General features: G+C 39.2%; 5 protein-coding genes, 1 long non-coding RNA gene and 1 pseudogene across 6 annotated transcripts; 3 read left to right on the top strand and 4 right to left on the bottom strand.

The window, feature by feature from the left end:
- Window positions 1-1,274: 1,274 nt before the first annotated feature.
- Window positions 1,275-8,152, top strand: LOC130420864 (uncharacterized). The gene is made up of 6 exons (XM_056748371.1): window positions 1,275-1,342; window positions 4,876-5,196; window positions 5,319-5,618; window positions 5,768-7,205; window positions 7,341-7,421; window positions 7,528-8,152. The coding sequence occupies exons 1-4, from the start codon at window positions 1,282-1,284 to the stop codon at window positions 5,932-5,934; spliced, it is 849 nt and encodes a 282-aa protein (XP_056604349.1). The 5' UTR covers window positions 1,275-1,281; the 3' UTR covers window positions 5,935-7,205; window positions 7,341-7,421; window positions 7,528-8,152.
- LOC130420865 (histone H2B-like) lies at window positions 7,221-21,816 on the bottom strand. Its single transcript, XM_056748373.1, has 2 exons — window positions 21,032-21,816; window positions 7,221-7,464 (listed from the first exon to the last, which is right to left on the bottom strand). The coding sequence occupies exons 1-2, from the start codon at window positions 21,400-21,402 to the stop codon at window positions 7,461-7,463; spliced, it is 375 nt and encodes a 124-aa protein (XP_056604351.1). The 5' UTR covers window positions 21,403-21,816; the 3' UTR covers window positions 7,221-7,460.
- Window positions 12,681-16,411, top strand: LOC130420863 (uncharacterized). The gene is made up of 2 exons (XM_056748370.1): window positions 12,681-16,251; window positions 16,338-16,411. Exon 1 carries the CDS (start codon window positions 12,783-12,785, stop codon window positions 15,879-15,881), a length of 3,099 nt encoding a protein of 1,032 aa, XP_056604348.1. The 5' UTR covers window positions 12,681-12,782; the 3' UTR covers window positions 15,882-16,251; window positions 16,338-16,411.
- On the bottom strand, window positions 18,473-20,215 carry LOC130420866 (uncharacterized). Its single transcript, XR_008906721.1, has 3 exons — window positions 20,161-20,215; window positions 19,980-20,051; window positions 18,473-18,678 (listed from the first exon to the last, which is right to left on the bottom strand). It is a non-coding gene; the product is annotated as an uncharacterized LOC130420866 (long non-coding RNA).
- Window positions 21,817-22,070: 254 nt separating the features above from the next.
- On the bottom strand, window positions 22,071-22,388 carry LOC130421420 (histone H4). Its single transcript, XM_056749266.1, has one exon. It carries the CDS (start codon window positions 22,380-22,382, stop codon window positions 22,071-22,073), a length of 312 nt encoding a protein of 103 aa, XP_056605244.1. The 5' UTR covers window positions 22,383-22,388.
- Window positions 22,389-23,210: 822 nt separating this feature from the next.
- LOC130421417 (histone H2A-like) lies at window positions 23,211-23,569 on the bottom strand (annotated as a pseudogene).
- Window positions 23,570-26,386: 2,817 nt separating this feature from the next.
- Window positions 26,387-27,091, top strand: LOC130421409 (histone H1-like). Its single transcript, XM_056749255.1, has one exon. The coding sequence runs from the start codon at window positions 26,394-26,396 to the stop codon at window positions 27,036-27,038; it is 645 nt and encodes a 214-aa protein (XP_056605233.1). The 5' UTR covers window positions 26,387-26,393; the 3' UTR covers window positions 27,039-27,091.
- Window positions 27,092-27,663: the final 572 nt, after the last annotated feature.

Here is a 27,663-nt window from a genome sequence, read left to right on the forward strand (position 1 = left end):
TACTTCCGACGTTAACATCGATGTACAGACAAAATACTGAACATTGATTCAACATCGATATATGATTGACGACCGATACTGACCACTCTAACCAAAAAATCAACATTGATTCAACGTTAGTTTGCTATCTGAGATATCACAGGGTTTTAAATACATTTTTTGTATGTTGTCTGGGATTGAGTGTAAACCATTCCACATTCATTCCACATCCAGGGTTTTTTCATGATGATATTATCAGTGGACCAGTTGTGAAGTTGGGGCCACACGCACATATACAACATTTGCATACCTTTTCCAAAGCGCTGTTTGTGTATAACGACATCTAAAGATCTTAGCGTGTATCCTTCCTATGCCCGCTTGTTCTCCTGCTTAAAATGTCTCCAAGCTGCAGTTGTTTTCCTCATTTTCCTTTTTAACGTCCTCATTGTGTTTATTCATTTCTACATTTAAAATCAGATCGATTTTATATCAAGTATGTTTTGTATTCCCACAGATATGTCAGTGTTGGTAGTTAGGCTAAATCTGTAATAGTATCTGTACAAAGTAAAATCCTGCATGTTTTAACATAATCTCGTTTATGTGAACGTGATAAAAAATTACTACTACTAATTATTTTCCAGTTTTATAACTTCATAATTAAAGCATAACTGAAGAATTTTGCATAATTATGAATAAATGGCATATTAAACTGTTTTAATTATCATGTTACCTGAAAACAAAACTGTCTTCTTTTGATCATTTGGGATCGGAGGTAATATCGTTGTTCACCACTTTTTTTGGTAGGCCTACACCAGTGGACATTTTGATATAATCTGTGACAGGATGAGTTTATTAACGTGTGACTGCTGCATCATGGGTAATCTGCCGATCTGTGGTTTGGAAGAAGTGTGAAGATGGCCTCCCTCATGTTCTGCTTTTGTGTGTGTGTGCAGACAGAAGAAGAACGGAGGTGTGATCAGCTTTAATGAAGGCTGTGCGTCTGCTCTGCTCGGGCAGGAAAGTCTTGTGTTGAATGAATCTGTAGAAAACCTTCATCATGTTAGTCCTGTTAAAGTCTCTGACAACAAAAGTCATAACTGAGCACTGTGTCCAATTATTTTAAGACAACAGAAGTCATTTACAAATATCACCATTAAACTACAGAATGTGTTCTAGTCTATAATAGTGTCATGACTCAGTCGATGAGAAAAGAGGAAATGAGAAACACAGGAAGAGTTACAAATGTTCTCATGAAGAAATATAAGTAGATGATGAGAAGAGACTCAGTAAGAGAAACACAACATGACTGAGAAGAGTGATATATGTCTGCTGGGACTGATCCTTCTCTCTTCACTATTCACAGGTAAACTATACAACACATTTATTTCATCAGATTTCATTTCATTACTCTCACTGACATTCTGACAAACATGTTCAGTTTCATCTCATGTCACATTTATCATAGAGTTCATGTGTCTTCACTTACGGAACAAAAATATATGAATATACTGTCAAGTATAATAAATTATTTTACATTATGGGTCAATGACAAATAAGAAAATGTCAGGTGGTGCGACCATATATTAATTTAAAATAATATACATTTAATGTATTTAGCACTGAGTATTTTTCCCCTCATATATAAGAAATTTAACATAAAATCATGCCAAAATATTTTATTAAGAATTTTATTGAGAAAATTAACATTTATTTCTTAGTTTTGTTCTCTGTTTGTATGTTCGGACGGTCGCACCACCTGACATTTTTGGTCTTTCAAACACCAAAACTCAAAAAATCTATTGAATTTCAATAAAATGAAAAGGGTTTCTTATAAAGGACATATTGTAGATCCATTTGATAAATGACATGCATTTATTCAAATTCTTTTTAGGAAAATAATGAATTTGGACACAAAACACGTCATTGACCCTTATACATTTCCATATATTGGAAGCTGGTGCTAATTTTTTTTTGATATACAGCAATTTGTGCATTGACAATATATGGATATATATTGAACATAAAATATGTTTAAAAACAAAGACAATAATAAACCTAAAAATTTTCACATATAAATGTGATTGTATAGTATACACACATATATGAACACGTTCACAGAATGAGTTAAAGCAGATTTATATTTCCCAGCATGCTTTGCTTCTGACTGTTAAAGAGAGTAAAATTGTTTAAATGTAGGTGTTATTTTATGTCTTTTTGCTGGATATTAACATTGGTGGAGATCTGTGAGTGTTTAAAGTTGTATTACTTTGAAATGTAGAAGAACTCTAGTGTGTAAATATGCGGGGTTACTGTGGTGATGAAGAATAGAGTCTGTGGTTATAACGATTGAACAAACATCTTGAAGATCATATATTACTTTATTGTGCGCTATATTAAAATGTGAAACGTTGAAACACATGTAAAATGTTGTAATTCTTAACATAAGAAATATTATGGTCAATATATTTTTACACATTCAGTCCCATATCTTATCACGTGTACATCAATATATTATAAAGTATTTTACTGGTTATAAAATTACATATATTTTGATATATAAATGAATATATTATGGTCAATATATTTTTCAATATATGAAAAGCGGCAATTCCTTTTGTATTATTTCATATATTGTAATATACACTCACCTAAAGGATTATTAGGAACACCTGTTCAATTTTTCATTAATGCAATTATGATGGTGGTGTAATGGTGTGGGAGATGTTTTCTTGGCACACTTTAGGCCCCTTAGGACCAATTGGGCATCATTTAAATGCCACGACCTACCTGAGCATTGTTTCTGACCATATCCATCCCTCTATGACCACCATGTACCCATCCTCTGATGGCTACTTCCAGCAGGATAATGCACCATGTCACAAAGCTCTAATCATTTCAAATTGGTTTCTTGAACATGACAATGAGTTCACTGTACGAAAATGGCCCCCACAGTCACCAGATCTCAACCCAATAGAGCATCTTTGGGATGTGGTGGAACGGGAGCTTCGTGCATCCCACAAATCTCCATCAACTGCAAGATGCTATCCTATCAATATGGGCCAACATTTCTAAAGAATGCTTTCAGCACCATGTTGAATCAATGCCACGTAGAATTAAGGCAGTTCTGAAGGCGAAAGGGGGTCAAACACACTATTAGTATGGTGTTCATAATAATCCTCTAGGTGAGTGTATTTACACAAATAATTATTATATATATTTTCTCATATACCATCATGTCATTTAGTATATTTTAAATTCATATATTAGGAAATATATTTTCTTCCCGTAAGGGTTAAAAGTGTGATGTCAAGAGTATGTCAAATCCCACGAGATGTTTTAATTAACCACTTCAGCTTTATACTTCTCATAGGCTATTATTGACCGTCACAAATGGGTTTTACTGGCCCACACAGTGCCATTGGTGATGGTTAACGTGTCATTTGTTTATTTTTATGTCACAGACACGAATAGCAACACTATACCAGTTCGTTTCTAACGCAGGCTACTTGTGTGTGTGTGTATATTTACTGTGAAGCCTACGGTGTAAATACTCCTGCTGTCCTGAGGGCTGTTGTGGTGTCTCGCACCGTCCCCAGAAGACAGAAGTGGCAGCCACGCAGCTTGAAACGGAGCTCTGAATACACCGTATATATCATTTACATACAGAAACAACATTGTACAGTGTTCCTTATAGCTGATGTCAGTAAACACTCATTAGGGTGCAGACCAAAGAAACGACGCGCTGTCACTTTCAGCCGAACCAACACAAGTAACACAGGAAAGTCCCTGGTGTCAAATGTTCACCCACTGGTGTAAATATGAGTCGGTACCTACGGGTGTACAAATTTATTGATTCATTGATGATTGATAAAAAAGATCAATCATCACTTGTAAAGTCAACTCAATTGATTCATTAAATGCATGAATAAATAAACAGTTCACACCAGAAAGACTCTGCTTCAGTGTACATTTGTAAACCCGTAGGTACAGACTCATATACAGTATACACCATTTTCTGTGTCTGTGACATGAAAAACCAAATGATGTGTTCAAAAACACAGTTAGAGGCTGTGTGTGTGCGTGCGTGCGTGCGTGCGTGTGTGTGCGTGCATGCATGTGTGTGTGTGTGTGTGTGTGTGCGATTGAAACCCACCACAGCTCAAGTACAAAAGCTTGTGTAAATTTACATGCGTCCTCTACTTATACTTTTACATTTTAGCTGTGGTTTACTTCCCACCACTGCCTCGATTTCAACATGACTGAGGCGAATTCTTTCCAGTGTATCAAATCTATAACATGCTTCCTGTTATACATGTTGTGTGAAATATTCCCGCACCGGAGCTCTTTTTAAACTGCAGGCTTATTAAAATAATGGGCAGGAAACTATAGAGATCCAATCAGATATCCTGATGTTGAAGCCACATGATGTTGACATGTGTAAACATACTGTGTCCTGATTTTCTGAATATCTGATGTGCTTGTTCTGATCACCCAGATCACATATTAATATCACATATAAATGTACCCAATAAGAGAAGAACTAGATTTTGTTCTGTCAAACCTTCTGATTTATGTGATGAAAAATAATAAAAGTCTATCTGTCAATAAAAGCGCGATTTCCGATTTATATTAGCCATTATTGATGTTCAAATCACCAAAACAGACACACACCTACCCCCATCTTTCACTTTCGTCAGCGCTCGACTCGACTAATGTCCATCCTGTGCCCTGTGAACCTTACTGCTGATTGGCTACAAGGTTGTTTTAGTACTCGGCTCGACTTTGTCTAAACAAGCGTAATTCGGAAATCGGACACCCCGCCTTTAAGAGATAAATATTAAACTGTTTGAATATATTGTGATGTATTAATATGAATGATGTCATCTGCTGTTTCAGGTGTGAGTGGAGCAGAAGCGACTCATGTGTTCATCAGTTCTGGTGAAAGTGTGTCTCTGTCCTGTAATGCTTCTCTTCATCAATGCTCCTCAACTACATGGATCTACAATAAATATACAACATCATCTGAAGTAGAAGTGTTTACTGGAGGAATAAATAAGAATAACACAGAGAGATCTGAGAGACTGAGTCTGACATCTGACTGCTCTCTCAACATCTATAACACAACACAACATGATGGTGGACTTTACATCTGCAGACAATATGTGAATGGACGTCATCATGGACCTGATTCATATGTTTTACTACATGTTCTTCATGGTCAGTGTTTCTCTTCATTTATATGAACACATGTTTAACTTCAGATCACAGTTCTCTTTATCTCTTGTGTTTTCACTGAAACTCATGAGTACTGAGAGTGTGTTGTGTGATTTGTGTTTCAGTGTCTTCATCATCATCACAGACTGAGATAAGAGCAAACACATCTGTCACTCTCTCCTGTCAGCTGTTTTCATATTACTGTGATCATGTGTTCAGTTATGATGGATTTCAGCTGGTGTGGATGAATCAGACTGATGTTGATCTACAGACAGACTCCAGATATCAGATTAGATCAGATAAACTCTGTCTCATCTCTCTGACTACAACACTCGTGAATGAAGACGACAACACAGAGTTGAGATGTGTGCTCAAACACAAGAATGACATCAAGACCTCAGTCACATATACTGTCAGATTTACAGGTAAGACATCACTCTGACAGGAGTGTCCTGAACTCAAAGTGACTTCAGTCATTAAACTCTGTACTGATGATGAAGAAATGACATAAACATGAAATATGATTGTGATGTTCTACAGTATGATGTCTCTGAACATTCATCATCTTCTACAGATTCAAACAAGATTCTAGTGACCACCACAAACCCTGAGAGATTCTCAACTCTTAACACAACAGAAACTACACAACAACAAGGTATATCATTGCCATGTGTGTGTGTGTGTGTGTTTTCACATTACGACTCATCTAAACTAAACTTTGTTTTTTACAGCATCAACTAGACATCAAATAGTTTATGTGTTGCAGACGCAGAAAAGCTTATTCATGCATTTGTGACCTCACGGCTTGACTATTGTAATGCTCTACTTAGTGGTTGTCCTGTATCATCGATAAACAAACTACAGTTAGTTCAGAATGCAGCTGCCAGAGTTCTTACTAGGTCAAGAAAATACGATCACATAACCCCAGTTTTATCATCGCTTCACTGGCTACCCATTAAGTATCGCATTGATTTTAAAATTATTTTAATTACTTACAAAGCCCTGAACGGTTTAGCACCTACTTACTTAACCGAGCTTTTATCACGTTACAACCCATCACGCTCGCTGAGATCTCAAAACTTAGGACTTTTGACAATACCTAGAATAACAAAATCCACCAAAGGTGGACGAGCTTTCTCATACGTAGCACCTAAACTCTGGAATAGCCTCCCTGATACTATTCGAGGGTCAGACACACTCTCCCAATTTAAATCTAGATTAAAGACACATCTTTTCAGCCAAGCTTTCACTTAATGCATAGTTAATGAACAGCAGCTACGCTAATTATTCTCTTTATTCTCTTTCCGCCTCTGCCTCGGGATGCCCATCCCGAGGTAGGAAGAAGTTCCACCATGTCCAGACGACCGACAGATGCCCATCCCGAGGTAGGAAGAAGTTCCACCATGTCCAGACGACCGACAGATGCCCATCCCCAATTTGAGATTACACCAGATACAGCTGCAGACTGACTGACCATCCCAGCTCCATCTAAGGCAATTCCACCAGCTGCCAAGAGAAATATGACCATCGGACCATCCCAGCTCAGACCACTACATCCCCAACCAAGAGCAAAGACGGACTATTTGTCTTATTAATGCTGAAGTTACAATATTTGGTATTAAATGCTAAACTAAAATCACATGTCACCAGTCTGAGTGCAGCTATGACACGTCAGAGGGGATCTGGCCCTCCCGGTTGAGCCTGGTTTCTCCCGAGGTTTTTTTCTCCATTAATCAATCATTGGAGTTTGGGTTCCTCGCCACAGCAGGGCAGTGTTGGCCTGCTCACCGGGAGACTGCATTCATTCATTTATTTATTTAGAAATTAGATGTTATTTATTAGAATGAACTTACTCGTTGTATAAATACCATGCACTGTGCTGTGTTTTAACTTTTCTGTTTTTCTTGTTTGCCCCTGTAAAGCTGCTTTGAAACAATACACATTGTGAAAAGCGCTATATAAATAAACTTGAATTGAATTGAATTGAACTACAACATCAATAATAATAAGAGGTATGAAGTGTTGATTGTGATCCATGTGTCCTGTTACATAAGTACATGAGTGAAACTCTCACTGAACTCATCTTGTGTTTGTTTCTCATGTGTTTGAGAGTTTGATGGATTTAATGGTGTTCTTGTGTCTTCTAGTGATTCTAGTGATTGTTGAGGTGTCAGTGTTTGCTGCTCCTACTGTCATTCTTCTTCAGATCATCTGTGCAGGAAGAGCGCGTGAGTTTTCATCATCATCATCATCATCATCATCATCATTCACCTGAAACAATCCAGAAAACAAACAGCAGAACTTCATCACTTTTATTGACTTTTATCTTCTCAGAAAACAGAAGAAGGACTCAGAACGCTCATCCAGAAGACACAGTGATGTCAGCAGTTTAGGAATAAAATCTCAAGGGCACCTCAGTTGTTAGCCGCCGGCCCTAAGAATTGAACCTGCAACCTTCTGGTCACAAGTCCGACTCCCTAACCATTAAACCACAACTGTCTATAATATCTTCTTTTCTATATTAATGTGATAGTTCATCCCCAAATGAAACATCTGTCATCATTTACTCACCTTCAATAACCTGTATTTTTTTCCTTTATACACAAAATAAGTTATTTTGAAGAATGTGGGGAAGTAAACAATTCTGGGTCAACATTGACTATAGTAATCTTTTGTTTGGTTACACACATTCTTCCAAATTCTTTCTTTGTGTTCAGCAGAACAAAGTATTTTACACAGATTTGAAACATCTTGAGGGCGAGTAAATGATGACAGAATTTTCATTTTTTCCTGAACTATTACTTTAAATATGTTAACAGAGTCTGACGGTTTGTGTAACTGCATGTGTGTTACTGCATTTGTGTAACGTAGTTAAATTGTGTGTTGATTTATATCTGTTAATTCTGGCTCAAACATGTTTTGATATTGCATAATAGCTGAATAAAATGTCTGATAATGATCTCTGTCACGGACTCAGATGCTCTGTTAGCCACGCCCCCAGCACCAGACCTCACCGCACATTTCAACATACTATGATGACACACAAACTGTTCCTCATTCACTCATTGTCAGGACTCAATAACTGTGTCCCAATTCTCAGGCTGTGACCTTATATTGTAAGCAGCTATTGCAGAGTGTTTTGCCACTCAAGGGGGCGTGTTCTGGCATGGTCACATGGGAAGTGACATCACTTTTATACCCTCTATTGCAGTGCTTCTCAAACTTTTTAGATCTTGTACCACCTTTAATAAAATTAGTTTCAAGGATCACTTCATGACCGCCATAGAAAATCACATGAAGAGATGAAGAGACACAAATACTTTTCAGTAGTGCACAGTAAACACGGCTCTGTAAACTCTCATGGGGGATTTATTATCCCCCAATTTGTGGGGACTTCCAGAAAGCCTACAAACTTATATTAAAGACAAACAATGTGGAAAGAATATGTAAATGCAGCCGGTATTTTGAATATATTTGAAATACTCATGTACTTTTATTTTGACATTCCGAAAACCGGAAGTAAGCCCCGTAACCAAAGCGCAGGGACCAAGCGCACATGTAGCGATTCATGCTAGTTTAATTCTTTATACTCCCTGTTTCAACTGCGTATAAGTTTAAGTATATTTGACTTTGAAGATTGCTTCTGGGAAATGACTCTGCCGTTGGTTGAGAAGCAGGCTAAAGTGGTCAGTATTACTGTATTCTTTATTTGTCATTTATGTATTGTTTTGCAATATTTGATGTCTTTTATTTTGTTTACTTGAACTTTTAGTTCTACGGTGTTAAAGTGTTAATAAACATCTGTGTATGGAACCGGAGTCTCGCATTCAATCGATGGGCGGCATAGTAGAACACTTCTGCAACGGTAAAGGCTCTGAGCGGACGAATACGGGCTGGCTGCGACCGCGTGCGGTAAACGAGAGGTCACCTTGTGAATGGTTCGTGTGAATCCAAAGGGGCAAGTGGACAAGGCTACACAAGCAAGCACGTCGAAAGGAGTGTGTCGAAAGTAGCGCAAGTACTGCCATGATAGCACACGGACGTTTCATTTGTGTTTTTTCCTCTTAAATCAGCAGTCGTCATTATTTTGTGCTGCAGTTTGATTATCTAGTAAGAAACAAAGAAACTTAGCAGATATGTAAATGAACCATTCTCCCAGTTGAATCTAAGAAGTTCTAAGTTAAATTCAAAGTTTGTTCCAACAAGTACGTTTTCATATTTAAACTGTGACGAATTATTATTATTTCTCACTTTGTTAATTGCCTTTTATTGCTCATTTATTGAAGTGTGTTATTATAAGACTGTAGTGTGTTGATGTGCAATATTCAAAGGTTAAGCTAAGGGAAGCAAAGAGATTAGTTTTGCATTTAATTTTATTTCATATTTGCACACATTAGACAACAGAATACAGTTTAATCAAATACATCACATGCATTTAATATGTCACACTCAAAGGAAATCACCTTTCTTCCTACTGAAGAGGTCACTCATGGAGACTTTCAAGAAGATAGTGACGCAGAAAGGACTACCCTATCACAGCAAGCTGACGCTGATGAGCAAGTTGAAGACACATCGCAGGCCACACAATCTCAGGTTGGTGTGGATGACACACAAATGATTCCTGGAATTAGGAAATCTGGACGCATACAAAAGCTCACTGAAAAGGGCAAAGCTCTGTTAGATGACAAATTGAAAGATCTAACTGTAAGTTTTGTAAAGATGTACAGAAGATGGAAGTATCATATCAATGGCTTAAAACGGTCCATTAAGAATAATGATGCTGATGATCTGATTGAGGAGATTGTAAATGCAATCAATACCGCACAAGTGGACATGGACATTACTTACCTCAAAATAAGAGCAATTTCAACTCCTGAACCAGACATTCGGAGAATGAATGACACATGCCAGGCATTTACTAGGATTGCAAATACAAATGTTCAACATTTCCGCAGTGATGATGATACACAAATCATAACTTGGCCTGATGCTAAATCAGTATTTGAAAGCACAGTGTCTAGTGTTTCCTCCGTTCAAACCGCTAAGTCAAAGGTTCCTTCCCAAGTATCCAGACACTCTTCTATCCTGTCCCTTAATGCAAAACAGGCGGCAGCCGAAGTTGTGGCTACGCAAGAAATGATGAAGAAATTCAAAGACTTGAGGTGGAAGATCAAATCTTGAAGGCTGAAAGAGAAGCTATAGAAAAGGAAATTGAAGCAGAGAGTGCTAAAAAAAGAGCTCAGTTCATAGCAGAAAGTGCTGATAGAAAAATGAAGCTGGAAGGAAAAAAGAGAGAAGTACAAAGGCTAGAAGAACTTAAAGGGCATGTTGCGGCTCAAGCAAGACTGCAGGTTTATTCAGAATCTGTCGATCCACCACTAGCACTTAACCCTTTAATGGATCAATTTTTTCCCTCTCAAGCACCAGTCTCACAAGCTCTACTTGCGCAACAAGCCAAGCCCAGTCAAGTCCAGCACCCTCATGAGGTTACAGCCACTAAATCCCCTCTCCTATATCCCTCCATGTACACCTCATGTTCTGTTCCACAGCCAACCACTCAAGCCTTTTTAACCTCTCATGAAGCTACCAATGACCTTGTGAGAACTCTTGCTGAAGCAATCACAGCTAATCGAGTTCCAATCCCAGAACCTGAAGTTTTCAAAGGAGATCCTCTCAAGTACAATGATTGGAAGCTTTCCTTCTTTACTCTGATTGAGCGCAAGAACCTGCTAGCTCAAGAAAAGCTCTTCTTTCTACGCAAGTACGTTGGTGGCCCAGCCAAGAAAGCTATTGAAGGCCATTTCCTTGTAGGAACAGAAACCGCTTATCGTGCTGCCTGGGACATACTTGAAGACAGATTTGGTAATCCATTCATAGTTGCCAAGTCATACCGTGACAAGATACATACATGGCATAAAATTGCCCCCAAGGATAGCGAAAATCTTCGTGAGTTTGTTGATTTTCTGAGCAGTGTGGAATCAGCTATGCCATATGTTCAAGGTCTACAAACTCTCAACGACTGTGTGGAAAACCAAAGGATTACTGTCAAGCTCCCGGATTGGTTGAGCTCACGCTGGAATAGAGAAGCAACAATCTATCAGGATGGACACAAAATGTTCCCGGACTTTAGATATTTTGTAAGATTTCTCAATATGGAGGCTCGTATTGCATGCAACCCCATCACATCATTGTATGCTGTGAAGTCAACTGACCAAGAAAGATCAAAGCCAACAGAACGAGAACAGTCTAAGTATCAACGAAATCAAAACTTTAGTGCTAAGACTTTCACCACTAATACAATTGAGAAGGCAAGCAGCACATGCATGTTTTGTAAGAAGAAAGGCCATACTCTCCATAGGTGTCTCAAGATTAGGGAAAAACCTGTTGAAGAAAGAGTTAAGTTTGTACAACTGGAGAAATTGTGTTTTGGCTGCCTTAGGATAGGCCATAACTCCAGAGCGTGTACATCCAGGAGTGTGTGTGACTTATGTGGAAAACATCACCCTACTTGCCTACATCAAGATCGTGGGAAGAAAAACCAAGAACAAGCTGTAAGAATAAAACCAGAAAGGCCAAATGAAAACGGAGGACACACCAACCAACAGTCTGAATCAATTGAAATACAGCAAGCTACCTCTAACAGAGTTGTTCAAGAGAAAAGCAGCACTCACACTTCATCTATTGTTCCAGTCTATGTCTCCACGGCAATGGAACCAGACAAGGAAGTTTTAGTGTATGCGTTACTTGATAGTCAGAGTGACACAACCTTCATCCTGAAGGATGCAGCTGTTACATTGGGTGCCAGGAAAGAGTCAGTAAAACTTAAAGTGTCCACAATAACATCAAAAACAAAAGTGGTGAATAGCCAAAGGGTGCAAGGACTACAGGTAAGAGGCATCAGCTCTGACACTAAAATCAAACTCCCAACAACTTATACCAGAGATTACATACCAGCAAACAGATCCCATATACCCACAAGAACTACCGCAAAGTCTTGGCCTCACTTAGAACATTTGGCAGATGAAATGTCTCCTGAGCTTGATTGTGAAGTGGGATTGTTAATCGGCTATAACTGTCCACAAGCCTTACTTCCCAGAGATGTCATCTCGGGCAATGAAACCCAGCCATATGCACAAAAGTCTGTGTTGGGTTGGAGCATTATCGGCTACAGCAGCACTGGTGTGGATTATGATCATGAGGATGAAATCGGTGTGAGCCACCGTATCATCATAAAGAAAGTTCAGCCAGCTACCAAGGCTTTTACTGAGCTCAAGTCTGAGGTACATTTTGTTTATAGAACTCAAGTCAAGGAAATGATCACTCCAGCAGATATACTCAAGGTCTTTGAGGCAGATTTTACTGAGAAGTTCAGTGAAGAAGTTCTAATATCACAAGAAGATATTAAGTTCTTGGTGAAGCTGAAAGAAGGAATCAAGCAAAAGCAAAATGGACATTACAAAATGCCATTGCCTTTTAAGGAAGAGAAACCAAGCCTGCCAAACAACAAAGTGTGTGCACAACATCGACTCAGATGTCTGGGAAAACGTCTTAAGAAAGATAATCAATATCACAAGGATTATGTGGCTTTTATGGAGGACATCATAACAAGAGGTGATGCTGAAAAGGTTCCAGAGTCAGAGTTAAACGATCGGACCACGTGGTATATCCCTCACCATGGGGTTTATCATCCCCAAAAGCCAGGAAAGATTCGCGTGGTATTTGATTGCTCGGCTAAGTTTCAGAATACATCGCTGAATGAGCATCTACTCACCGGGCCAGACCTTACAAATACCCTTGTAGGGGTCTTGTGTCGCTTCCGCAAAGGACGAGTAGCCATCATGTGTGATGTAGAGCGGATGTTCCATCAATTTCATGTCGCACCAAGTGACCAAGACTATCTCAGATTCCTGTGGTGGGAAAGAGGCGATATGGAGGCTCCACCTTCAGTGTTCCGCATGAAGGTTCACTTGTTCGGTGCTGCATCGTCACCTGGATGCGCAAACTTTGGGCTCAAACACCTGGCTGCAGAAGGTGAAGGCAAGTTTAGTGAAGCTACAGTGAGGTTTATTCAGCGCAACTTTTATGTTGATGATGGATTAACAAGTTTGGACAGTGAAGAAGAAGCTATCGAGCTTGTTAGAGAGGCAAGAGACCTCTGCAACACTGGTAAACTCCACTTACACAAATTCATTACCAGTAACAAGAAGGTGCTTGCCACAATCCCAAAGCAAGAACTTGCAGAAGTTGTAGCTGACCTGGACATGGCCTTGGGTGAGCACAAGATGGAGCGGGCTCTCGGGGTCCAATGGTGTATTAGCTCAGATAAGTTCCAGTTCAAAGTGAGGGTAAAGGATCATCCTTTCACCAGAAGAGGAGTATTGTCAACAGTGGCCTCAATTTTTGATCCTCTTGGATTTGTGGCACCTATCATTCTAAAAGGTAAACAGATTCTACAAAGGATGTGCCAAGACAAGGTGGGATGGGATGAGCAGCTTCCTGATGATCTCAGGCCGCGTTGGGAAGCGTGGCTCCAAGACCTTCATAATCTTTCAGTGGTAGAGATACCACGGCACTACATGCCATTGGCAGCTAAGGAAGTTCAACAGTGTGAGCTTCACCATTTTTCCGATGCCAGTGTTTCCGGCTATGGAATGTGTTCTTACCTTAGGGTTGTTTCGAAGTCTGGAGAAGTCCAGTGTGCTCTTGTTATGGCAAAGGCAAGGGTTGCACCGACAAAGTTAACAACGATCCCAAGACTGGAACTCTCAGCTGCAGTCGTGGCCACAAGGTCGAGTGACCTGCTAAGGAGAGAAATGGAGATGGAAAATCTACAGGAATACTTTTGGACCGATTCCAAGGTCGTCCTTGGTTACATTAACAATAATGAAAGGCGATTTCATGTATTCGTAGCCAATCGGATCCAGCAGATCAAATCGAGCACAGAACCAAGTCAATGGCGATATGTTTGCTCAGAAAATAACCCGGCTGACCATGCCTCTCGCGGACTCATGGCAAAGGAGCTTGTAGAGTCTAACTGGTTTACGGGACCTCGTTTCTTGTGGCAAAAGGACCTCCCTAAGGAGGAAGAGTTTAAGGTGAGAGAACTCAATGAGGATGACCCAGAAATCAAAAGAGCACAAGTTCACACAACTGAAGCAAATGAGGAAAAGTCCCTATTAGACCGACTTCAGAAGTTTTCGGACTGGAAAAGAGTCGTAAGAGCCATAGCAAGACTTAAGCGTCTTGCAAAGGAGGTGAAAGGTCTAAAAACAAGATCCAATGAAGTTACGACACTTGAAGAAAGAATGGAGGCTGAACAATTCATAATCCATGCAGTTCAAGAAGAAGCGTTCAGTGATGAAATCAAGGCTCTTAAACAAAAGAAAGAGGTACAAAGGAACAAGTCAACCAAACTGCACAAGTTGAACCCTTTCAAGGACAGTCAAGATATCCTGAGGGTGGGAGGTAGATTGACGCAAGCAACACTCCATCCTCATGTCAAACACCCAGCTATCCTCCCCAAAGGACATCATGTGTCTCGATTGTTGATAAAGCACTATCATGAGAAGGTGAAGCATCAGGGTCGTGGAATGACCATCAATGAATTACGCTCCGGTGGGATTTGGATCATGGGGTGTAGTAGTGAAGTTTCATCACTCATTTTCAAGTGCATCAAATGCAGAAAATACAGAAAATGTAATCAAGAACAAAAAATGGCCGACCTTCCCCCAGAGAGAATGGAAGCTACCCCTCCATTTACCTATAGTGGTATGGACTGTTTCGGACCATTTTATTGTAAAGATGGAAGGAAAGAACTAAAGAGGTATGGGCTTCTATTCACCTGCATGTGTTCACGTGCCATCCACATTGAGGTATTGGATGACCTTTCCACTGATGCTTTCCTAAACGCGTTGCGCTGTTTTATTGCTATAAGAGGCAATGTAAGTCAACTACGAAGTGACCAAGGCACAAACTTTGTGGGGGCACGCAATGAATTCCAAGAATTAATGAAAGGAATGGATCAAGAACGTGTGAAAGAGTTGGGATGCAACTTCTTCATGAACACACCTGCTTCCAGTCACATGGGTGGGGTCTGGGAGAGGCAGATTCGGACTGTGAGAAATGTTCTCACAGCCATTCTAGACCAGTCTTCTGGAAGATTAGACAGCTCTTCATTAAGAACATTCCTGTATGAAGTGATGGCTATAGTGAACAGTCGACCATTGACCACGGAACATCTTAATGATCCTTTAGGTCCTGAACCCCTAACTCCAAACCATATATTGACAATGAAGTCGTCAATAATCGCACCACCACCTGGTGAGTTTGTAAGGGAAGATCTCTATCTTCAGAAAAGATGGAAGAGAGTTCAGTTCTTGTCTAATGAATTTTGGACCAGATGGAGAAAGGAGTATTTGCTGAATCTGCAGCAGAGGAGCAAATGGAACAAGGACAGGAGAAATGCTAAAGTGAATGACATTGTCCTGTTGCAAGATGATGACGCACCAAGAAATAAGTGGAAGCTGGCGAAGGTAGTTGAAGTCTTCCAAGGATCTGACGGAAGAGTCAGAAAACTCAAACTGTTACTTAGTGACACAGCACTAGACATTAGAGGCGCACGCTCACATAAGCCAGTTTATTTAGAAAGGTCAATACACAAAACAGTACTACTGCTTGAGGCCGAATAAGTAGCCTAGTTCTTCATTGTTTTGTTTATATTTGAATGTATATGCGTTTATTTACATCATTGTTTTAGAATGTTCTGTTTAGAAAGTCTATTTTTGTGATGTGAATCACACATTGTGTGATGGTGGGAGTGTAAATGCAGCCGGTATTTTGAATATATTTGAAATACTCATGTACTTTTATTTTGACATTCCGAAAACCGGAAGTAAGCCCCGTAACCAAAGCGCAGGGACCAAGCGCACATGTAGCGATTCATGCTAGTTTAATTCTTTATACTCCCTGTTTCAACTGCGTATAAGTTTAAGTATATTTGACTTTGAAGATTGCTTCTGGGAAATGACTCTGCCGTTGGTTGAGAAGCAGGCTAAAGTGGTCAGTATTACTGTATTCTTTATTTGTCATTTATGTATTGTTTTGCAATATTTGATGTCTTTTATTTTGTTTACTTGAACTTTTAGTTCTACGGTGTTAAAGTGTTAATAAACATCTGTGTATGGAACCGGAGTCTCGCATTCAATCGATGGGCGGCATAGAATATTTAACACAGAAGATAAATAAATACACATATACTTTAAGAGAACAGATGTATATAAACAACAGAATTACACTTTACTGCAGCGGCTTTTGTCAATGTTGCGTTTCCAAAGAACATCTCAACGCACGCTTCATTGATTTAACCTCGAGTAGATGCACACATGTTGAATGAGCACTTTACAGCAATAACAACAGCTTTAAACAACGCTTCAAGTGCAGAAATACACAAGAAACTTCATTTACACGCAGCTCATCTGAAGAGAGAGAGTCAGATACTCACAAGCGTCTGTCTGCTCCCGCTCAGTGTTTGAGCTGCCCGTCACATCCACCAATGATAAATAAACAACAATAATACATACTATATAACTATTTATAATTACACATAGGATGAGATGTATACCATATTTATCAATCATGGAGGCTTGTTAAACAACTGAAATTGTATTGTAGTTTTGCATTTTCTGCTGTTTCACATCACGTACCACTAGTTGTATAACCACAGTTTGAGGAGACGTGTGAAACCTTAAAGCAAATAAAACTTTTCCTTCTTCAATTTTGTAGAGAAAGGACCTTTAGGACAAAAGGCTACATTCAAAGGATTAGAGTGACAGTTTATCTACTAATTCTCTGAAAACGTCTTGATCAACAGCACAGTCAATCTTTGTAAATATATCATCAACTAACTTTGGAACATACTGAGTAGATGACGTGCAAATAAACTGAAGCTGTTCCACCAGGTCATCAATGCATTTTCCAGAGACGTTATAGATGCTTCCCAGTTTTAACAAGAGAGAACCAATATATTTTTCGCTATTTTGCTTGAAGCATCCCTTTCACAATCCAATTATTCGGTGTTATCTATGTCCACATGGTCATGTGACACTGGAGAGCTGATTTCATAGTCAGTAGAAGCTGGCTGTTTTGCAATCAAATCAGTCTCAAAATCTTCCAATGACCAGGATTTGTGATTTCTGTGTGTTGCATAAGCTGCACATATGTTTGTCTTAAAATTGCATCCTTTGAAAACACATTGTACAGTTTCGTGACTTCAAATGGGAATTGATGTGTTTAAAGTAGTCTTTTGTGTTGAAATAAAGTGAGTCACAAAGTTTACATTTTAAAGATTCCACTGATAGCACTTCACAATCCTTAGTTTCCTGTTAATTGTGACATCGATGCAAGTGTATACGCAGGCCACCCCATGTCTTAAAGGAGCATGGACAGTTTAAATGAAGACACGGTACTGAATATCCACGACCAAAGGTACCATGATTCAGCCGTTAATGCTTGAGAATAGCACCTTTACGTGTAGCCACAAAAGTGCAGAGCTTACATTGCCATCCCATAAATCACAAACTAAAGAAGGGATGAAAACAGTGTTACCAAAATTTCACATGCTTTTGTGCAGATGCAAGTTGTAATGTTACCCTTATTTTGTGTATTTAGGATATCCAATTATTAGTCAAAAAAATTCATAAAACAGGCTTCAGGGCTGTAACCAATTCTGAAATCGAAATGGCTTCGAATCTGTGTTTTATGCACAGCTCTTCCGTAAACTACATTTGGTTGATCAGTAGGAAGTACTGGACAATCTGAAATCACTAAGAGATTGAACTGTTTATTATGTGCAGTTGAAAAAGCAACTGTTGTCAAACAAAATCATAAATATACTGAAATAAAAACCTGAAAAGGTTTAAAGAACAGCTATACAACATGCACTTTTGCATTTCCTAGAACTACGTGTGTAAATTGTACTAATTCTGTGACCCATATTTGGAGTTTCTGAGTGAGAGTGCCCACATGCTTTCGGGTTTCACAAAACTCTGTTGTTCGTATGCATTAATTACAATAAATATTTCAAATGCATTGAAAGAATTACATAACTGCCAAAAGCCTCAATAACAGCTGTCCATTTGTCCTCATTTCTGTACGTTTCGGCAGTGTGTTTGGCCATTGAATACAGTGGCGAATCAGAGACCTGAAGCCATTAGTTTTAGATTTTTTGTAGCAACATAACCCCCACAATTATTATTTTCTTCAAGAATATGACATGCAGCTGCATCATTAAGTACAACATTTTTAAAATTCAATGTAAAATCAATTAATCAACAATAATAATTGCTATTACAATATTGAGGTAATAATCAACACTTGTTTTTTGTCATAATATAACAGCCCCTTTTCAATGTTTGCACAATAATATAATATATATAATAAAACATGAATGACACTTACCTCCAATGTTTGAACTCTTTGGCGTAGGTGCTGTAAAAGAGAAATTTAATATATTTAATAATACAATTAAAATTCATAAGAAAATGCAAGTAAGTTAGCTCTTGAATTAACCTCTATTATAAGATGACTATCTACGCCACCATAGCTGCATCTCAATCTACTCCCTAGGTTGTGAATCAGAATATCAGGTACATGAATTTGGGAAATGGATAGGACCCTGACTCACTACAGAATCAAAAAATAAAATTTAGGGGCACACCTTAAATCACCCTAGAATTTAATTATTAGACTTAACTCACAGAAATTATGATGTGCAGTTTTATTTTCATTTCAGTGGGATATTACATTACTCAATACGACGGTCATACGGAATCTGTATATGTTTTTGTTAATTATGTGCTTAAATTTTGGAAAATTTGCAGAATTCTGTGGAACAGTTTTAAATGTGTTTAAATTTGTACAGAAATGTAAATATGTGTAAATGTGTTAGAATAGTTTTAAAATACTACCTGTCTTTGCATTAAACTTCAAGTGACAGCGGTCTGGGTTTCTAAACATCATTTAAAAAGAGGCAGAGCCTAGAAGCTTTAAGAGCGAAGTAAAGAGACTGTTTAAACTCTGAATACACCGGACCAAATTATAACTGAATTAATTTGAACCAACAGAAAACGTCCATATCCTTTTGTATGAAAAGCATATGTATTATTGTTCATAGTGTTCATGCAGAATAAAGGGCTCATATTAAGACTTCCTTATGATGATTTGACTGTGTATTAAGGACATTTACATTTTGTTCACAATGTTCTGGCAGTTTTCAGAAAGGTTCGGTTTCACTGGACGGGTACTGCGTCTGCGTGTGGAGGAATTGTCAAACAGTATAGAAAACACCGCGGTTTTGAAAATATCGTCGTTTGTGTGTTCGCGTCCCCATAAAGGTTGAGACGCACACGATGAAAACTCCACAGCGCCACTAATCCTCGGAGTCCAGTATATCACACGAATATCAAACGGGCCCTGTTATGTAATGTTGGCCTATACAGCTGATGAGACCCACGTCTAGTTGTAAGACCATGATAAACAGGACGTTATATAATCAAATATCCTGTATTTACTTTTGTCGGTTGAAATAATAAATATAAGGTGATTCAAAGAGTACCAAGTTACCCATTAAAAAAATATGTCACTAGTAGCTTACAATACAAACGGCTGCGACAACATTGTGAAAACTATCGTAACACTGCTGTGTAACTTATACACGAACATGAAGCCACAGTTGATTTATATTTTGATGATAGTTTTCCTAAAATATGCAGCTGATTAACGTAACTTACCAGGATTTTCAAGAGAGACCGTTCAGCTCGCTCCCGCTTAGCCGCGAAGTGGAGGTAGTCGATGTTCCTTAGCTGAAGTAAAATACAAAAACCGTTAATAGTAATTTCTTAATATTAAACTATTTGAAAAAGTACTACAAACATTCGTATAATTAACGTTAGCCGACTAATTGTTACTTACCAAGATTTCCGAGGCGCGGAGAGCAGATGTGTAGACTTGTTGCTGAGGAAAGCGCGCAGACGTGTAGCGCACGTGATCACTTTAGCCGCGAATGTTACTCGATTTTATTTGTTGATGTTAAATCAATAAGATCATTTATAGGATTTACTTAATATATTTAGATTTTAACACGGATCAGTACAAGTAAATGATCTTCAAATATATCTATTAGATTTCACCTCAATATTAATGGTATATTAAAAATATAATTTGTTAGTTAAATACTAATTTATTTTCATTAAAAAAAACATTAAAAATCCAACAGTTATTTTTTCTAAAATGTACATTTATGTTTTTTTAAATATGTCCTACTAAAAAAACACTTAAATGATTTTAAAAGATTTTAATAAATTAATATAGCTGTTTTGTGAAATTTACATAGCAACTGGATTATTTTTTTCACAAGAATCTCAACTAGACATCAAACACTTTCAGACTTTATTAAAGTTTCAGTTAAAAACACACAAACTGATCAAATCTGCAGACTGACACAGACTTTCTGTAACAAGTCCAGACTGAAAACTGAGCAAAAGTCTTGTAGTGTATTTCAGCCTTAAAGCAGCTGAAGACCGAACTCTGATAGTTTATATCCGGTACAATACCGCCACATTCTGCGATAATCGCGCAACAATAACCAAAGTCAGACATTACATTTACTTTAAAGCATGTTCTTTATGATAAAACAGTTGGTCAAATTTTCAAACGCGGTCATAATCTAAATGATAATACACAAACACAGTAAATGCTTACAAAACAGAGAATCTCTTTAAAGGAATAAGTGTGTGGCTCTTAAAAGAGCCTTTGTGTGCGGCGGATGAAAGCGGCGCTTTACTTGGAGCTGGTGTACTTGGTGACGGCTTTGGTGCCCTCGGACACGGCGTGTTTGGCGAGTTCACCGGGCAGCAGCAGACGCACGGCGGTCTGGATCTCTCTCGACGTGATGGTGGAGCGCTTGTTGTAGTGCGCGAGACGAGACGACTCACCGGCGATGCGCTCGAAGATGTCGTTGACGAAAGAGTTCATGATGCCCATCGCCTTGGAAGAGATGCCGGTGTCGGGGTGGACCTGCTTGAGCACTTTGTACACGTAGATGGCGTAACTCTCCTTCCTGGACTTTCTGCGCTTCTTTCCTCCCTTAACGGCGGTCTTGGTGACGGCCTTCTTAGAGCCCTTCTTGGGCGCGGGTTTGGCTGGTTCAGGCATGATGCTTCTTCACAGATGAGTAAATGCTGAATGTTGAAGAGTCTCGTCGCTGTGGTATTTATTCACTCTCACATGCAAATGTTTAGCGGAACGGAGCCTGTTGTCTGATTGCGTGTCTTCGTCGGCCGAACCTATAAAATGTTTCTATTGGTCAGCTCATAGTTTGACGGGTCGGATAGAGAGCCAATGAAAGTGTTTCCCGCCCACAGTCTCGTGTTTGAAGGTGACCCTCCCACAAGCGATTCAGTTTCCTTTGTTTGCTCTTCCCGCTCTTTATCAAATTTGAATTAAAATAAAACGTTTATTTCTGTATTAACTCTACACTAGAACAGAATTACGTCATCGTGTCATCAAAGTCACTTAAAGAGTTCGAGCATTAAATCATTTCACCCTTTTATGCTTTATTCAGCAGCGTTGGGCGTGTTTACGTTTATATAGTTGATATGATGGAGTTTCTTCTTCTTCGAGCGGAGAAGCGTTTAACACAACAGATTAATCTCATCAGTTAATAAAGAACGAGATCTCAGAAACAAAACCGGATAATAAATCGTGACTTTCTCATATTTCGTTTGATGGATAGAACTTCTGAAATTCATCTCCTCGAGTGAGACAGTGGGTGGCTCTTAAAAGAGCCGTTGTTTCAATGTTTAACTTCAGAATAAACGCGTTTAACCTCCGAAGCCGTAAAGAGTGCGTCCCTGTCGTTTCAGCGCGTACACGACGTCCATGGCGGTGACGGTCTTTCTCTTGGCGTGCTCGGTGTAGGTGACGGCGTCACGGATAACGTTCTCCAGAAACACCTTCAACACACCGCGAGTTTCCTCGTAGATGAGACCGGAGATACGTTTCACTCCGCCGCGACGAGCAAGCCGACGGATGGCAGGCTTGGTGATGCCCTGGATGTTATCACGCAACACTTTTCGATGACGCTTCGCGCCTCCTTTTCCGAGTCCCTTTCCGCCTTTTCCTCTTCCAGACATGATGCACGAGAGTACAGATACAAACGTTATGCCTTAAAAAAAGGACATCGGATATACTTTGTATGTACCTACAGGACCTATTTGAAACATACGCGTGCGAGGGCGGTGCAAGTGGCACGTCACTTTTTTATTTTCCTCACCGCTCCTTCAGTAAATCATTAAATATACATTTATGAATTTGACAAATGATTTTATCCACAGTGACGTACATCACATTATCTTATACATTTGTTTCTGAGTGTTTAATCCCCTGAGATCGAACCCATGACCTCGGCGTTGTTCTATTCTAGACGAAACGTACAACATAATCTAATGTACAAAGAAGCGTGACTTTTAAGATTTTATAAGAAACAGAATGAAATTGAACTATAAATATTTCTCCTGACTTCTTATTTTATACTCGTGTCATTTTATCTGAACAGAAATTTGCAACTTTTGCAGATCAACGCAGTAACGTCACGATAAAAAGATTATCGCCTAAGATTCAAAATAACATTTCTTCACATCTCATCATAAGTGCAGCATGAACACATTTACTGACACAAGCGCTCAACTTGTATTTACGAGAGCCGGTTATACATGACTCGGGAGACTACAATTATTATTCAGCTGTTTGACTGACTCGATTAGTCGTCTCAGACCAGTAATAATCCAATACAGGTTTATGAATTGAAAGCTGAATGTGCAGTTTTAATCTGTAATTAACCGGCAGGGAGACACAGGAATCGCATTGTTCTTTTATAGGCTAAGTGGGTGGCTCTTAAAAGAGCCTTTGGTTTGAAACGAACTGTCGCCCGTTTACTTGGTCTTGGCGGGCTTCTCGGTTTCTTAGGGCAGAAGCACGGCCTGGATGTTGGGCAGAACGCCGCCCTGAGCGATGGTCACTCTGCCCAGAAGTTTGTTCAGTTCCTCGTCGTTGCGCACCGCCAGCTGCAGGTGACGGGGGATGATGCGAGTCTTCTTGTTGTCTCGAGCGGCGTTTCCCGGCCAACTCAAGGATCTCAGGCGTGAGATACTCGAGGACAGCGGCCAGATACACTGGGGCGCCAGCACCCACACGATGCGCATAGTTGCCTTTACGGAGGAGTCTGTGGACGCGGCCCACGGGGAACTGAAGTCCGGCTCTAGAGGAGCGAGTCTTGGCCTTAGCTCTCGCTTTAGCCGCCGGTTTTGCCTCTGCCGCTCATTTCCTTCAGCTGTGGAAGTTTACTTACTCTGTAAGAAAGAAAGATGAAGCTTATGCGCTGCAGTTCTCACTATTTGAAACCCTCGGCTTGTCGACTATTGGTTGGAGTCGGTAAAACTTTAAACCAATCAGTTAACTTCCCTCCAAACTCAAAGCCCAACCCCCTCTTTCTCCTCTCCTCACAGATGCTGTGTGACGCGCAACAGTTTTGATATAATGAGAAAACTTAAACTCTCTTTCTCATTAAGTAAAGTATTTCCTGATTATCATTTAAAGTTTAATCAACTCTGTCACATGTTAACACTTCTGCAATCTCAAGGCAGATAAAGAGATGAAGGAAGTAAAGTTTATTGAATAGTGTGATATAAATTGTGTTCTTTACAAATTTAAATGTACAATATTTGTAAGGACTATAAAGAAATGCCACCACATGCTTTTTGTATCAACACACATAAAAGAGGAAATTCAATCAATGTCACACATCACTCATCTCTTCATTCAGTTACATTGACTCCTGTAGTCGCTCTCATCAAACTCACAGCTCTGCTCTCGGCCTACAAGACCACCACTGGTTCTGCAGCTCCATATCTTCACTCGCTCATACAGACTTATGTACCCGTCAGATCCCTGTGCTCTACACATGAATCACGTCTTGTGCTGTGATCACAAAAAGGTCAAAAATCTCTCTCACGTACTTTCTCTGGATCTGTTCCACATTTGTGTAATGATCTGACCGCTGCTACAAGATCATCAGATTCTGAGTCCATCTTTAAAAATCATCTGAAAACAAATCTCATCTGTCAACAGCTGAACCATCAGTTCTGACTTCTGTCTCTTTTCTACTCTTTCAATCAAAAAAACAATCTTATCTTTGTGTTAGGCTATGAGCAGTGCCGGCCCTACCTAATAAGCGATATAGGCAGTTGCATGGGGCCTCCATGGCCACTAGGGGACCCCTTTACTTGCTCGTTGTGTCATTGTCAATCATCATGTGTGTTAGCTTTAAATTGTGCAAAGATTAAAAATTTAAGGCGGCAATATCTGTCTGGTGCAGAGAAGAGGAAGAAGAGGAAAGAAGAAGAAGAAGAGGAAAGAAGAGCAGAAAATAAAGGATCAAGAAAAGGGTAAGCGTGCAATCCCTGTGACCGAACCCATGATCTCAGTGTTGCAAGAACCATGCTCAAACCACTGAGCTACAGGAAAGCTTTAAAGGGATATGATTCAGTTTAGGGCCCCCAAAATCCTAGGGCCGTCCCTGAGACCAGTTTTACTGCACATATGCTCTTTGTCCTGATGTTGTTTCAATTGCTTCTGTTGTTTACCTCATTGTAAAAGTGTCTGCTAAATGATTAAATGTAAGCACATTTTTATAAAAAGCAATTTACACTACTGGTCAAAAGTTTTCAAACACTTAATCGCTCATTTATTCGTATTTTTTCCACATTTAGAAAAAGGCAACTGTGGACTGAAGATGTTGTGACTGAAAAAATCTAAACAATCAAATAAAAAATGTTATGTATCTGCTATAAACCTGTTATATACATCTTCAATGTAGTCATTGTTTGCCTGATATTTGCAGAAATGAATTTAATCATCAACTGCTTGAGGTTTCACCTAGAAGATTCTTTTCAAACAACACTAAACAAGTTCTCATGTGAGCTCTTATTGGTTGCTCTTTTGCATTATTTAGTCAATTCATCCATTTCAAAAACGTTTTTATATATATATATATACAGAGATATATTAGTTGATAATGAAGATATTTAAATTAGCAAATTTCCTGTCGATGTATAATATCAGACATTTAAGCACCTTCAGATTAAATCATTTTTAAGACCACGAGAAACATTTCATTCAAGTGTTCAAACACGTTTGACTGGTAGTGTATAGTGACTGAATAAAGCACTTTAATTAATAAAAGATTAATCTTTAAATCAAGTCAGTTTATGTACATATGCCATAGACATCCAGGACAGATTCACATTTTTCTTCTTTTTTTTGTTACAGACAGACTAAAAAAAAAAAAAAAAAAGTACTTGTGTTCAATATGTCTGCAAAACAAAAAAATTTTTTTACAGAAGATAAACACTAAATAAAAGTAATAATAATAACTGCTTTAACGTTTCAATCATCCCAAGACTGGCTGCAGCAAACTTGGTTGTCTGTAAGAAAAAAGAAATAGATAAATACAACATGTCAATACTGGACAAAAATATTAAGTTTTTATTATATTTAATCCATATTTATTGTCCGTTTTTACGTTTCGTCAGTCTGAATATAAAACATTTACACATCAGTAACACAAACAGCGTTGTGTCATTCACACAAATACCTCGAAAGTGTTCGTGTGTTTCAATCTGATCAAAACAACTTCTGTATGAAACACTTTACAAGTCCCTGAATGACATTAACTTAACTCAAGTCATTTATTACATGTATGTTAAATAAACAGAAAACATGTTTAATGTTTCATCAATGTTTACACAAACAAATCACATGAAATTAATGCGCAGCTTTTCTCCAGAGATCGATGCTGGTCGTGTTTTTAATGTAACAGTGAAATAATAAACCCTTTACTGTCGTGTAGTTTAGTGTCTGAATAAAGCTCTGGATCTCTGCTCTGTGTTCACGCTGTTTTCACTCCGTCAAATGATTTGAAACTCTGATATTTACTCGAAATGTCTCAGGAGAAAACACAAGAGTTTGAGGCTCACAGAGGCACTGACAGGTCGAGCTGAGTCTATATGGTTCTCATGTAGTGTTTAAGAGCGCAGCGCCGCATTACTGATCAACTGTAGTGTGACAGTACAGATCTGAACAGAGAAATGGCAGAAACCGCTCCAGCTCCAGCAGCCCCGCCGGCGAAAGCGCCCAAGAAGAAATCTGCAGCCAAACCCAAGACAGCGGGTCCAGGCGCGAGTGATCTCATCGTTAAAGCCGTGACGGCCTCCAAGGAGAGAAACGGTGTGTCTCTGGCCGCCCTGAAGAAAGCTCTCGCCGCCGGCGGATACGATGTGGAGAAGAACAACTCCCGCGTCAAGCTCGCCATCAAGAGCCTCGTGACTAAAGGCACACTGGTCCAGACTAAAGGAACCGGTGCTTCAGGATCTTTCAAACTCAACAAAAAACAAGTCGAGACTAAGAAGCCAGCGAAGAAAGCCGCTCCTAAAGCAAAGAAGCCCGCAGTGAAGAAGCCCGCTGCCGCTGCTGCTGCCAAGAAGCCGAAGACCGCAGCGGCAAAGAAGACCGCCGCAAAGAAATCTCCCAAGAAGGCCAAGAAACCTGCCGTCACCGCCGCTAAAAAGCCAACGAAGAGCCCCAAGAAGGCGAAGAAGCCAGCGGCCCCCAGGAAAGCAGCAAAGAGTCCGAAGAAAGCAGCTAAAAGCCCCAAGAAGGTCAAGGCTGCAAAACCCAAGACGACAAAGCCCAAAGCAGTTAAGCCTAAAAGGGCCGCCCCGAAAAAGAAGTGAATTACTTCTCCAGACTTTCTATTACAAAAGGCTCTTTTAAGAGCCACCCACCAGCCCACTAAAGAGTTGTGTTTCAGTGATCTGTTGATATTATGGTTGTGTTCTTATATTTAAATCTGTTCATTTGGCAGACGCTTTTATCCAAAGCTACTTACAGTGCATTATCCTTTACATTTATACATAGATATCTGGGCTCGAACCCACAACCTTACTCTTACCAATGAGCTACAGGAAAACTCTTAATAAATGAATACGCTGATAAATCTGGTTCAAATTAAGAACACAAGATATGATCGTCAGAGCATTTAATTCATAATCGGCGCAACATCTGAAGTTATGTTGTCAGTATAAATGTTTTCTTTTGTTCATACTGTTGTTTCCAATAGACGTGTCTGAAAAGACCGCAGATATAAGATTTAAAGTAGTGAAAGATCACGTGATCAAAAACTGAAACAAAACCAGACAGATGGGAAGAAATGTTTGGAGGGAAGTTCAGTGATTGGTTTGAACTTTTCACAGATTCCAACCAATAAGCGAACGATAGGCAAGTATAAGTGCTGAAAACGACATACTCCATCTCATATTTCTTTCGTGTTTCTATAATCGTGAGGATTTTATATCTTAA

Source organism: Triplophysa dalaica, chromosome 5 (assembly GCF_015846415.1).
Source record: "Triplophysa dalaica isolate WHDGS20190420 chromosome 5, ASM1584641v1, whole genome shotgun sequence".
NCBI classification, from domain to species: Eukaryota; Metazoa; Chordata; class Actinopteri; order Cypriniformes; family Nemacheilidae; genus Triplophysa; species Triplophysa dalaica.